The sequence below is a fragment of the Bubalus bubalis genome, chromosome 3 (genome assembly GCF_019923935.1).
Source record: "Bubalus bubalis isolate 160015118507 breed Murrah chromosome 3, NDDB_SH_1, whole genome shotgun sequence".
Taxonomy (NCBI): domain Eukaryota; kingdom Metazoa; phylum Chordata; class Mammalia; order Artiodactyla; family Bovidae; genus Bubalus; species Bubalus bubalis.
The window spans coordinates 163,281,897-163,296,231 of record NC_059159.1 but is presented as its reverse complement, the minus strand read 5'-3'; the positions used below and the strand labels follow the sequence as shown (position 1 = coordinate 163,296,231).

General features: G+C 45.1%; 1 protein-coding gene across 1 annotated transcript in view; it reads left to right on the top strand.

Annotated features, from left to right (window-relative positions):
* The window catches only part of SUSD1 (sushi domain containing 1), a 136,170-nt gene that overhangs the window by 103,211 nt on the left and 18,624 nt on the right, over nucleotides 1–14,335 (top strand). The window contains exons 13-15 of the mRNA XM_044940451.2: nucleotides 5,657–5,753; nucleotides 9,571–9,829; nucleotides 13,239–13,278. Coding sequence (XP_044796386.2) covers nucleotides 5,657–5,753; nucleotides 9,571–9,829; nucleotides 13,239–13,278 — 396 coding nt within the window. The remainder of the gene's footprint in view (nucleotides 1–5,656; nucleotides 5,754–9,570; nucleotides 9,830–13,238; nucleotides 13,279–14,335) is intronic.

Genomic DNA, 14,335 nt, shown 5'->3' with positions numbered 1-14,335 from the left:
TCTCACTGAAAGCATCTGCACCCCCTCTGAGGCCCCACAGAGACAAGATGGTACACCACAGAGGAAAGCAGGCTGGATGTGTTATTTTCACAATGTTACGTTAACGTTGTGTGAGTGCTAAGTCACTTCAGTTGTGTCCGACTCTTTGTGATCCTGTGGACCAGAGCCTGCCAGGCTCCTCTGTTCATGGGATTCTCCAAGGAAGAATACTGGAGTGGGTTGCCATTCCCTTCTCCAGGGGATCTTCCCAACCCAGGGATCGAACCCACATCTCTTACATCTCCTGCATTGGCAGGTGGATTCTTTACTACTTATGCCACCTGGGAAGCCCATCCTATATTAATATTAGCTGTTTATAAAATATGAATGGGAAAGCTTCTTTATATTAAAAGCCCAAAAGCCAGGGTTTCTGTGTGTTGGGGTGGTTGAAAGGTATACTGAAACATAACAATTAATTCAGCAAATACCTATCGATTGGTTATGTACAAAGACCAGTGCTAAGTGCTGAAGGAGATAAAGATAAAAAGATGGTTCCTTCTCCTTGGGAAGCCAAGCCTGATAACCTTTCTGACAAGGGAGTTTCAGCTCACCTTGTGATACCTGATGACTTACGGCATAAGCTCTATTTTCTCCACTGCTGTCAATTTCAATTTATCATGCCAGCCTGGTAGGCTACAGTCCATGGGATCAGAGAGTCAGACACGACTGTGCAACTAACACACTCACAATGCCTGAGGGTCGTGGTCCAATTAGGAGATGCTGAGGATTAGAAAAGAACCTCTAGGGTATCTTTACTTTTATATATTCATGTGTTAGTTCCTTGCACTTACTTGACGTTTATAGCATAAGGTTGGGACCTTTGCTTAAGTTTGGTGCAGACAAAATTTTCCTTTACTTTTTGTTCATTTTAGTGGGTCTTAGAGGAATAACACATTTGCACTTCTGTTACTTCCTTTCTCTCTTTGATTTTAATGGTTTGCCTACATTAATGATATTAATCTTTTGTTATACATATTGCACCCCAGGTTATCTACTCTTGAATTTTCTTTTCGGTATTCTTTTTGACATTCAGACATTTTAAGTTTTCATGTAATCAATTCTATTGATTCTTTTATAGTTTCTGCCTCGGGTCATGCCAAGAAAAGCCTTTCCCACTCTGCAATCAGATCAGTTCTTATTCTCTACTGTTTTCTAATGCTTCTTAACAATTTTGCTTTTCACATTTTAGCTTGCACCCATCTGGAATTTGTTTAGATGTGTGGTATAAGGCTAAATTTACATGGTAACTTTTCCCCCCCAAATGATCAGCCAGTTTCCCCATCACCTTTGGAAAGACTGTCCATGCCACACACTATATTCTCATTTATTTATTTGGGTCTCTTTCTTGATTATCTAGCTTCTTCCATTGCTTTGCCTACCCTGTGCTTTTACCTTCTTATTTTAGTTATTGTAAAGTTATAGTATATTTAATATTTTGGGGGACAGGTTCTGCCTCATTGCTTTTCTCCTGAATCGTCAAAGTTTTCTCAGCCTCCGTAATTCCTTTGTCACTTACTTCTAGGAGAGAATGGACATTGTTGGCATCTAGGAGGGGCAGTGAATGTCTTCCTTCTGGGTCTGCCCCCAGCGCACATACTCAGGGTGAAAAACTCCAGCCCAGACACAACCCATTTCTTGCCTTGGGTCTGATTTGGTTTAAATCAATAATAGGCCAATGGAAAGGAGAGCAGACCAGCCAAAGACAGCAGTTTGGGGAGGGGAAACAGCATCTTGGAAAATATGGCTAGAAGTAAAGTTATCCGCCTGCAATGCGGGAGACCTGGGTTCAATCCCTGGGTTGGGAAGATCCCCTGGAGAAGGGAAAGGCTACCCACTCCAGTATTCTGGCCTCGAGAATTCCGTGGATTGTATAGTCCGCGGGGTAGCAAAGAGTCGCACGTGACTGAGCGATTTTCACTAAGGTATTTAACCTCAAAAATGCAGCAAAGAAACAGTCTACTCAAGTTCAGGCTTTTGTATTCGAGAGAAAAACAGACTATTTATAAGGTGGGGAAGGTGGTGAGCAGGCAGAACAGAAAGCAGTCTAGAAGTCATGTGTTGACTGAATCAACTGGATGGTTGTGGGGCTGAAAGGGGCAACGTGGCACAGAACAACCAGGGGGGGCCTCCTTGCCCTGCTGCGGGCCCGCCTTCCCTAAACTGGGCAATCGCTTTGTTCTGCTGTTCCTGGGGTGGGTGAGAAACTGGGTGGTTTTAAAAGGTTCGCCAAGAGATTAGAGGACCTACAATTATTCATCTCAGAGAAGAGCAAACAGAGGAATAATTTAAAAGAGCCCGAGGAGGGTTCTCACACAGAAAAGAGTAAACAGTTAATCTCCCTCTGGGCTGAAAACAGGAAATGTGTGATAAAAACCACTTACTTTCCTTGTGAGGAGAAATGTCACCAATGAAAGGGCCTTTCAGTGATAGCCTGAGGGCGGAGTGTAGAGCTGCTTGGAATGTTCCTGTTCCCTGGTGGGGAACCTGGTGGGGCTTTTCAGTCTGCATTTCCCTTCTCCCCATTGCTAGCTGGCTGCAGGAGGCTAGCCACTATCTGCCTCAGGGGTGTTATAGAATTTCTTTCTGGCCGCCTCTTGGAAAGGTGGTGGACTTTTCAATACTGTAGGATGCTGTCTTAACTGCATTAGAGGTTGTTCCAAGTCACCCCAGGGGCCTTTAACAATGCCACAGATTTACGGAAAACATGATTTGTATGGCCACTGTATCTGCGTGGTGTTGGAAGAAATTCTAGACTTAGTGTTTAATAAACACTATAGGAAATTCTCACTCGTCCACCTGGTCTTAGGTTCCTGGGTGTCCCGGTGGTCCACTCTGGGCCCTCATCTTTTCTCAGATGCCTTTATACCATCTCTCTGGGCCGCCGTGTGTGTGAAGTCGCTTCAGTCGTGTTTGACTCTTCACAACTCTATGGACTGTAGCCCACCAGGCTTCTCTGTCCAAGGGATTTCCCAGGCAGGAATCCTGGAGCCGGTTGCCATGCCCTCCTCCAGGGGATTTTGCAGACCCAGGGATTGAACCCATGTCTCTTATGTCTCTGGCACTGGCAGGTGGGTTGTTTACCACTGGTGCCACCTGGGAAGCCCCTTCTGTTGATGACTGACTCCGTGTCGCCATCACAGTTTGCTCGTAAGCTCTGGACCACATTTCTAACTGCCCGCTGGATGGTTTCACAAGGAATTCAAACTTAACAGGTCTAGAAGTGAGGTGCGGCTGAACCTTCCCCCAGACCTTGATGAATGATGTATGTCACCACTGACTCAGCGACCAAAACCAAAGCCCAGGTTCCTTCCCCTTCCTTATCTTGCGCCACTTTCCGTTCCGTCTCTGCCCCACGTATCTCCTCCATCTGCCCCCTCTTTTCCATTGTGAGCACCATCACTTGCTTCAGGCCTCAGACACTTCTTACCCAGATTTTGGACAATCTATGCTTTTGCTCTTTTCCAATTCACCCTCCAGCTGGCTGTCTAAATTGTCTTTCTAAAATATACATCTGCTAAGAATCTTTAGATGACTTCTCCTTATTTACAGGACCTCAGATCTGACCTAGACACACACTGCTTAATTTTTGTTTACTTATTTATTTGATTTTGGCCGCACTAGGTCTTCCTTACTGCGTGCGGGCTTTCCTTAGTTGCAGAGTGGAGACTACCCTTTTTGTGTTGCTTGGGCTTCTCAATGTGGCGGCTTCTCTTGTTGCAGAGCACAGGCTTTAGGCACATGTGCTTCAATAGTTGTGGCTCATGGGCTTAGCTGCTCCTCCACATGGGGGATCTTCCCGGACCAGGGATCGAACCCGTGTGCCCTGCATTGGCAGGCAGATTCTTATCCACTGTGCCACCAGGGAAGTCTTACATTTCTCACTTTACTTTCTGCCTCTGCTGAACTGGAACTCAACCTTTTGGCCACACTGAACTCCTGCTGTTCTCTCTCTGCATGCACTCTCTCTCACCTCCTGCCTCTGAGTATATCAATTTCTGTATTTGATAGGCTCACCCCACTGCCCTGGGTCAGGCATTCTTCCCCTGCATTCCTACCACTCTCATTATCGTAGCTCCAAGCACCACCTGTTTACAAGACTCTGGTATCAGACTCTGAGCTCCTGGAAAGCAGAAACCATGTCTTCCATGGCTGTTTCTCCCAGCCTCACATAGAAGTGGCTAGTAAATATTTGTTGAAAGGCAGTGTGTAAATAGCATATTTAGTAGAGCTTTAAGACCTATCTTGGAAGGTCTAAACTTTTTTTTTTTAATTATAATTTGAATTGAAAATTTCTACTCTAAATCTATTTTCTAATTGGGTAAAAGAGTCTTGAGTGTCTGTTTTGGCCTTCTAGTTCTTAATTTCACTGTGGCCGCATTCAGGGGAATTTCGGGGGGACTTCATATTTTATTTTTTCTCTTTCTATCTCTCTCTGTAACTCTCATCCACTTGATAGCACTGTTGAGAAGATTAAATGAGGTGAGGCATATATAGGGCACATCTATATATGCGTTGTGTACCCAACACAAGTTAACTGTGTGACCCCCATGGCAGAGTGGTGGCTGGTATGTTCATACGGTGAATGTAACTCCCAGTTAGATGATGGAACCCCGGTATCAACCAGTCAGTGCATTCTCCTCCCCATGAAGTAACTATTTGGGAAATCTGGTTGCTGGGGAAAGCAAGATAAGAGCAGACAGCTGTGTGATTATAAAGGCTCTAGAAGTCTAGGGAATTCCCTCACAGTCCAGAGGTTAGGACTCCACGCTTTCACTGCTGAATCGCAGGTTCAGTCCTTGGTCAGGTGGCTGATTCATGTTGATGTGTGGCAAAAACCATCACAATATTTTAAAGTAATTATCCTCCAATTAAATTAATTAATTAAAATAAAAATAAAAGGATAATCATGTGTGTGTGTGCGTGCACACACACACACACACACACACATCCCTGGTCAGGGAACTAAGATCCCACAAGCTCCACAGAGCAGCCAAAATAATAATAATTAATAATAATAATAAAATTTCCCCAAAGGATCTAGAAGTCGGATATGCTGGTCTCCTCGCCAAACAGGAACCTATCTTCCAAGATATTTGAAATGACCACAGCCTCCACCCTCTGTTTAGTGCTGGGGCATCGCTTTTTAAAAGAATTATAATAAAATATGTACAACATAAAATGTACTATTTTAATCATTTTTCAGGGCACAAGTTATTGGCATTAAGTACATTCACAGTGGTGTAAACCATTATCATTATCTATTTCAAAAATGTTTTCATCACCTCAAACAGAAACCCTGTTGGCCATTAAGCAATAACTCCCCATTCCCTACCCACACCCTCAGCCCTTGGCAACCTCCAATGTACTTCTGTCTCTGTGGATTTACCTGTTCCAGAGATTTCATGCAAGTGGGATCATGCGATATTTGTTCTTCTGTGTCTAGCATATTTCTCTTAGCCTCATGTGTTCAGGATTCGCCCGTGTCGGAGCGTGTGTCTGAATTTACTCATCACTTCTTTCATGAAAACTTGCCTCTTGATGTCCCATGAGGACCACTTTCTTCATGTTTCTGCTTGTTCTGATCACACCCGTTTTCTTCTTTGCAACATATTTTCAGAGCCTCCCCTTCCGGAAGTAGACTTTTTCACTGTGCATGGAGGGCCTCTGCCACGCTTGCGACTGAGGAAAGCCACGGAGAAAAATGGACCCATCAGGTGAGCAGAGGCCTCTTTCCCGTGGCTGCCCACTGGTCCCATTGAGTGTTTGGAAACACTGATTCGAGTGAGAATGAGACTTCTCTCTAGGTGGCTACACCGTGGTAGTTAAGGCAATGGGCCTCTTTTTTTGTTTCCTTGGGCACAGACTGGGCTTCACATAGCTCGTTGGTAAAGAATCTGCCTGCAATTCAGGAGACCCTGGTTCAATCCCTGGGTTGGGAAGATCTGCCGGAGAAGGGATAGGCTACCCACTCCAGTATTCTTGGGCTTCCCTTGTGGCTCAGCTGGTAAAGAATCTGCCTGCAATGAGGGAGACCTGGGTTCAATCCCTGGGTAGGGAAGATCTGCCGGAGAAGGGAAAGGCTACCCACTCCAGTATTCTGGCCTGGAGAATTCCATGGACTGTATAGTCCATGGGGTCGCCAGGAGTTGGACATGACTAAGTGACTTTCACTGACTGGGCACAGACTGAGCCTTTAATTCCAACCAGCACCCTCCTTAGTGAATATAGAGACTTTTAAGGGACCAGAGATGAGCATTTGGGCAGCTGAGCTCGAGAAACTGAATCTGCTCCTTTGGTCATTGAATAAGCATTGTTTGGGTGCCTGTGACATGTCAGGCAGTATCTTTTGCACTCATGCCTCCAGGTATATGCATTAGTGATGGTGGATCAGGAGCATCATTTCACTTGCCAAAGACAGAATGTATTTTCCTTTATTTAAGGGTGACTTTGGAGTGTGTGTAGTGGTTTCTGGGACAGTCATTTGGATAATTCCTTTAATTCATTCAAGTACTGAGATGTGGGTAAGGCATTGCATTGCTAATAACTGCTTCTTGGACTCCAGATGGTATTAGGGTGGAAGTAATTTACATCAGGTGGTGGACTGTGTTGTGTTCAATTAAGCTTTTTATTTACACAGGTCATGGCAGGATTAGGAAAGCAGACATATTCCATTTTTAGAGAGGAAGATTGATGTTCACCTGGGGAGATGAGCAACTTACTGACAGGAGTCTAGAAAAATGGGATAGATGATCTTATCTGCAATACAGAAATAGAGACACAGACATAGAGAAAAAAGTGTATGGACACCAAGGAGGGAAAGAGAAGGGTGGGATGAACTGGGAGATTGCAGCTGATTCATATACACTACTATATATAAAATTGATAACTTATGAGAACCTACTGGATAGCATAGGTAACTCTACTCAGTGCTCTGTGGTGAGCTAAATGGGAAGGAAATCCAAAAAGGAAGGGGTGTATGTATACGTATAGATGTTTCACTTTGCTGTACCATAGAAACTCTTCCAACACTGTCATTATACACCAATAAAAATTAACTTTAAAAAAGAGGAGATGGCAATATCCTGCTTCCTTGACCTAACCCACACTGCCTATGGCTCTCCTGACCCTTCAGTCTAATGACCGTACCGTACAATCAGGGTAAAATTCATGAGATATCACAAAACTGTCAAAAGAAAGTCTAGCAAAATTATCTGTGTGTCCATTTATAATGAAACTTGGGCTCTTCGTGTCTGTTCGTTTGAGCCCAGTAAATGCTCAGAAGTCTTTCCAGGCATGTGTATGGCCTAAGTTGTTCTGTGTTTTAATTCCTGACAAGTTACTGGAAGGCATTGTAATTCTGTTGCTGGAAGGAGAATGGAAGTTGTGACCTCAGTGCCTGAGAGAATGTGCAATACGTACCTGATATTTAGGCCAGGTAATTATGTAAGGCAGAAAGAAAAGCCAAATGACAGTCTACCCTTGTGGCTCTGTGCCGGCCAGTGCCTCCAAAACAGGAAGTGGAGATCTGTGAGTCATCAGGGAGGGTAGTGTTGGGAAAGAGGGGGAAAAGTCCTTCTGAACAGTCATGCTCTCAACAGACATGACTGCTTCCCCAGTGTCATCGGCACTGATTACCAGCAGGATGCTGAGGTGGTTTCCTTGGCCCGAATACCTGGTTTGAGCTGGGGGAAGCAGCACTGCCAGTGGGTGGCAGCCCAGAGTCTGCCATGTACATTATCCAGGATCGGGGTGTGGGGCAGTGGCTTGGGCACTTGGTGGAGCTGGGGCTCCGGCCCCATGCCTCCCCTCCCGGCCCGGGTGATCTTGAGGGATGATGCACCTGTAGCCAGGCTCTTCTCATGCTCATGTCTCCCACACTTGCCAGATTCCAGGAACCACCTAGGGTGTTTTATCAGCAACATGAATTCTCAGACTCTACTGGAGATTTTGATTGAGTAGGTCTGGGATGGGGGCTGGAAATTTGTACAATTATCAAGCGACTCGGGTGGTTATGGTCATACTAACTGGGGAGACTGCTATATGCCTCTTGAAATGTTCAGAACCAGATGAGTTCAAGTGAGCCTTGAACTTGCACTTGAACATCACTACCTACATGGTAAGACGAGAGGGACTTGAAGATGTACTTACAGACAGCATGGAGCCTGCTGCCCATTTACTTTTTTACCTGTGTCTGTGATTCATAGGGGTGTCTGCATCTTCAAGTCCCCAGGAAAGTTTGCTGTTGTAGGTGTTCCTTTGTAGGCTGTGAGACTTAGTAAATGTTTACTGGTGGTGGCAGTGACAAAGCATTGCCCTGCGGGCTTCACTTTGTCATTTTTGTACAGACCTCGTTGCTGAAAGTGAATCCAGAAGCTTTGTGGAAATCAGGGGCCTGAGGACACCTAGGAATTTGGGGAGCCTGGTGGATGGATACTTTCTAAGTCCAACACCTGCTATTAACCTAGTAACTCATGGGCTCTTAGGAAGCAGGAGATGGGGCATTAGGAATGTGGAGCAAGAAGTGTATACTTATTGGCAAAATAGAATTACATATGCTAATGAGTTTGGGAAATTATCTGAATCATATTTGGTGCTGATGCATGTTTTTCTTCTTTACTGAAATTTCAACTCAAGAAACATCAGTGGGGAGTCAGTCATAGCCAAAGAACTGTGCAAAGATTTGCAAAATGCAAATCATTCAAGTCCTTACTATCAAGCCTGATAGAGAAAGCAGACATCCCAAAACTTACTAGGAGATGAGCCCAAGCAGATGGAAATAGAAAGGAAGATGTGATTTATTCTCAGAGTGTTTTTGTTCTTACACTTTCTTTTGCTGACAGATTTTCTATTTGGTGGGATAAATAATACTGAAACATGATCATATGGCACCTGATTGCTAGTGTGTTTCTTTGTCCACATGTAGGGAACATACACAATTTTCCCTTTCCAGCTGTTGAAGGATATTGTCAGACTAGATGAGTTCACGGTGACTTTGCACTCCGTGCTTCTCATTCATTTCATAGGAACTTCGGTATCAGTCCATGAACTGGAGGGAGTGTCCGTCACATGAGTTCTGTTTTAGGCTCCTCATGTGATTATGTGGAGCCTTTTGGCAGACTTAGTGCCCTAACTCTTGTAGGCAATGGGGCTCCATGTGACTGCTAAAGCCTTTCCCCAGCTGGACTTTGTTTGCCCACGAGAAAAATCACTGATTAGATCAACTTTATGACACGTATGCTCCAGGCAGTTGCCCAGGTAGCCATCTGCAGCCAGAGCTTAGAGAGATCGCTCCCCCAGTGTCATGAAACATGAATACGGTTGGTTCCAACTGGAGTTCCAGGACTGTTGGGGCTGTCAGATCGTGAAGCCCACGTGGGCAGGGACTTTTATCCAGTGTTGTATCTCCAGCATCTAGCAAAGTGTTGACCTCACTGCCGGTGCTCAGTAAGTGTGAATAAATGAATGAATGACCCCCCACCCCTGGCCGCAACCCAAGCAAGGGTCTGATAGATGTTTTCTTTTCTCTTACAGTTCATATCAGGTGTTAGTGCTTCCCTCGGCCCTCCAAAGCACATTTGCTTGTGATTCTGAAGAGGCTGCTTCATTCTTTAGCGAAGCTTCTGAGGCCAGTGGATACGTGACTGCAGAACTGCTGGCCAAGGATATTCCCGATGATGCCATGGAGATACCTATTGGAGACAGGCTGTACTATGGGAAATATTATAATGCACCCTTGAAAACAGGGCATGATTACTGCATTATATTACGAATCACAAGTGAATGGAATGAGGTATATTTCTTTAAAAACTCTTGTGAATTTGATATTTTCCTCTTCATGTGAAATTTAAATATTTGAACATTTGTTTTCCCCGTATCTGGGATGAACACTGCATAGAAGAACCATAAACGTGTGTTGAACCCTTTCACTTTATAAAGGAGGGGCAGGTGAAACCTTTCTGGAGGTGGATATTCTGAACTTGCTGGGGGAACCTGTTTGGCTCTGTGTTTGGACTGAATTTGTTTTGTTTTTTTCCTAAGCTTTATGGAATGCCCTCATCCCATTGCATTGCGGAAGCCTGAGCTGGAGTGGAACATCTAGATCTTTCTGGCACTTCCCTGTACTCCTGCCAGGCTGCTGCCTTCCCTCATTCTCTGGAAAGCAAGAGGGAGGGGCAGATTATGCTCAGCACTATTTTCTGGCTCTATTTTCTGCTTCCGTTACTTCCTTGGCTATTGCATAAACCCCACTCTCATCTCTCAATCCTTAGAGAGTCTGTGTTTCTAGCAGTGGTTCTTTCTTGAGACATGGAAACTCATGAAAAACATGAGACATGTATACTCTTTACAGAATGAATAATTATAATGAGCTAATGGCACCCCACTCCAGTACTCTTGCCTGGAAAATCCCATGGATGGAGGAGCGTGGTGGGCTGCAGTCCATGGGATCGCTGTGAGTCGGACACGACTGAGCGACTTCACTTTCACTTTTCACTTTCATGCATTGGAGAAGGAAATGGCAACCCACTCCAGTGTCCTTGCCTGGAGAATCCCAGGGATGAGGGAGCCTGGTGGGTTGCTGTCTATGGGGTCGCACAGAGTTGGACACGACTAAAGCGACTTAGCAGCAGCAGCAGCAGACAAGGAGAATAGCCAGAGCTGGATCGATCAGTCAGAGGTGGAAGAGCTTCTGGAAGGAACATTGTCATGGTTGCCCTGCTGCTGCTACTGCTAAGTCACTTCAGTCGTGTCCAACTCTGTGCGACCCCAGAGACGGCAGCCCACCAGGCTCCCCCGTCCCTGGGATTCTCCAGACAAGAACACTGGAGTGGGTTGCCATTTCCTTCTCCAATGCATGAAAGTGAAAAGTAAAAGTGAAGTAGCTCAGTCATGTCCGACCCTCAGCAACCCCATGGACTGCAGCCTTCCAGGCTCCTCCATCCATGAGATTTTCTTTCCAGGCAGGAGTACTAGAGTGGGGTGCCATTGCCTTCAGAGAACTCAAAGTTTGATATCAATTCATATTGGTTGGCAATGAAAACTAGAAAAATTCTATTAATAGAAACATCTCTTGGCTGATGAATTTGAGGCATCTTGCGTGTAAGGTTCATCACGTATTTAAAACTGAAACATGCTATTAAATTTTGTATAGGACACAAGTCAAATGTGCCATTATCATGCTTGATATAAAACTATGTCCAAGTAGCAGAAAGGTCTGGTGGTGTTTTGTGACAATTATGTAGGGATTAAGAATTGAAAGACTAAAGTCCAGAATATATTGCCCTTAACTTGTTGCAGAGGTCGTTATGACTGAAACAAGGCCTCCTTGCTAGAATATCACCCGGAGATCCTGACTTGGTATCTCTAGCCATAGACAACGCTGGTGGTAGAGTATGTGTGCAATTTAGAGATTGCTCAGAGCTGCTGTCTCAGGCTGGGACTTTGGTCTGGGAGGGTGTATTAGTCATCTTGGGCTGCCATTTCAAACCTGCCAGTACTGCCCTTACTAGAGCTTTGTAAATTGGTAAGAATGAGTTTTCCAGTCCCCTCTTTTTGTGTTTCCTTTTATGTATCTGCCCCACCAAGTAACATTACCGTGTTCCTAGTTGCCAATACAGAAAGTGAAAGTGAAGTCGCTCAGTTGTGTCCGACTCTTTGCCACCCCATGGACTGTAGCCCACCAGACTCTTCTGTCCATGGAATTTTCCAGGCAAGAATACTGGAGTGGGTTGCCATTTCCTTCTCCAGGAGATCTTCCTGACCCAGGGATTGAGCCCAGGTCTCCAGCATTGTAGGCAGATGCCTTACCATCTGAGCCAGCAGGGAAGTCAATACAGAAATCTAGGAATAATTCTTGTCTTTCTTTTTCTAATCTTCTTGTGCAGTCCATTATCAAATTATGTCAGTTATGTCACCTTAATGCCATTTAAAACCATCCTTTTCTCTCTTTCATTAGCACTGTTTAGCCTTTGACCTCCCTGTCTGAACAGCAATTTTCTAACTCATCGCCTTGCCTCTTCTACCTGTACCCTTGCTCCATACTACTGCCAGAGTGAGTTTTATAAAATGTACATCTGATCAAGCCACTATATTTTAATGAGCTCCCTTCTTTTATCTGGCCCTGTCTATGTCTCTCCTTTAATACACTCAATTCCCTAGTAACAGTCTTGTTGTTTGAGGTCCTTTTTCTTTCCCAGTATCTTGAAATATACCCTTCACTTTATTCTTGCATATTATCTTTTATTAAATGCACTTGACGAAGGGTTCCCAGGTGGCGCTGTGGTAAAGAATCTGTCTGCCAATGCAGAAGACACAAGAGGGTTTGATCCTGGGTCGGGAAGATCCCCTGGAAGAGGAAATGGCAACCCATTCCAGTATTTCTTGCCTGGAGAATTCCATTGACAGAGAAGCCTGGCAGGCTACAGCCTACAGGGCCACAAGGAGTCAGACATGACTGAACAACTGAGCTCAACTGTCATCTAGAGAAGTATTTATATGTTCCAAGGCTTCTTATAGCCTTGCCCATAAGATGCATCACTGTCTTGCTGAACATGGATGTGACCTTGGAATCCTCTTCAACGTCATTCTCCAGGCAGTCAGTGCCAGTTGCTGAGAGCTGGCAAGGGGAATGGAATTCACTGCCATCCCTGCTCTTTCCCTGGAGTGTGTACTTCCTGAGATCCATTGGAAAGCTTTAGGGTCATCATTCCTAGGGTCACTTCTGTCTCTGTTGCCCTGCCAGACCCTTTGAATGCTTGGTGATCATAAGGCTAAATTGTAAGATGTTACAGCTGAATGAGACTTTTCTTTTTTGGCCACACTGCACAGCATGCGGGATCTTAGTTCCCTGACCAGGGTTTGAACCAGCAACCCCTGCAGTGGAAGCACAGAGTCTTAACCACTGATTGTTTTTGCTGTTCAGTCACTAAGTCATGTCTGACTCTTTGTGACCCCATAGACTTCAGCATGCCAGGCTCCTCTGTCCTCCACTGTCTCCCAGAGTTTGCTCCAATTCATGTCCATTGAGCTGGTGATGCTATCCTAACCACTGAACCACCAGGTAGGTTCCCAGGATGAGACATTAAACATCATGGTGTCCAAAATAAGAGATAAAACCCTGCAACTTGGAGGACAAAGGTGTGTTATTTAAATGGACATCACATACCGCCCAGTTACATCTGTTGCTGTACTTTCCTTTACAGGTGAGAAGAAGTGCCTGTGCAGTCTGGGCTCATGTAAAAGGTAAAACCATTTTCTGTCCTCATTTCTCCTCTGTTCACTCGGCAGCATCAAGGGTCTGTTAATGAGATTTCTTTCTAAACTGTCACAGGTGATGGAAGCACATCTCAGACTAGCCATAGCTGAAAAGGACGGGGGTGGTGGGAGCGCATGGAATCAGAACCTGAGTGGCATCACCAGGAACTGGGACTGGGCACTTAACACCATGAGTAGGACTCTCCCTTTCTCTCTGTCGCTTGCCTCCTCTGTTTCTAAGTGTGAGCTGGCTTCACTTTCTTCTATTGTGAACTACGTGGTGGGCCGGGACGGGCAGCAGCTGCCCCACGTTAGCCACGTCAGTGGGGACAGTTTTTCAGTTCCAGAAGTCTCCTCTCCTAGGCAGGTGACTATCCATTGGATGAATCACTGTTAAGAGGAGCTGGGGTAGTGTGATCAGCCTACCTGGGGTTTGGGGCTTACTGGCATGGCTGGTTGGGGGGAGGATATCAGTGTGATGGGCAATCCCACAAGGGTTGCATTGAGAGGGGCATATGATCCCCATTAGGAAAAGAGGAACAGCAAACCATGTTGACAGACCAAAGCAAAGAGCTACAAACAGTCCACTACTTTCAACCATTTGGCTACTTCTCATGCACACGTGCACACACACACACACATGCACACCCACACAGACACAGACACACACACTATATAGAAAAACATCCTCCATTAAGAAAGTGGAATTATCCTTCATATAACCAAAAATGGAACCCAGGAGGAAGACAGTCCAAAGGTGGATCTGTACTAAATCCAGGTCCAAGACCAAGGGATGATCCATTCCTATTGACTTACTTAATCTAGATGTGCTTCTCATGATCTGCTTAGCAATCTGTGATTAAATGGCAGATTAAACTGTTCTCAAATCACAATATATAATACGAAAGGGAAAGGTGGATAATCACAATAAACACATTCATTTAGAAAGGAGGAAAAGGGCTTCCCTGGTGGTCTAGTGGTTAGGAGTCTGCCTTGCAATAGAGGGGACACTGGTTCAATACCTGGTCCTGGAGGATCCACATGC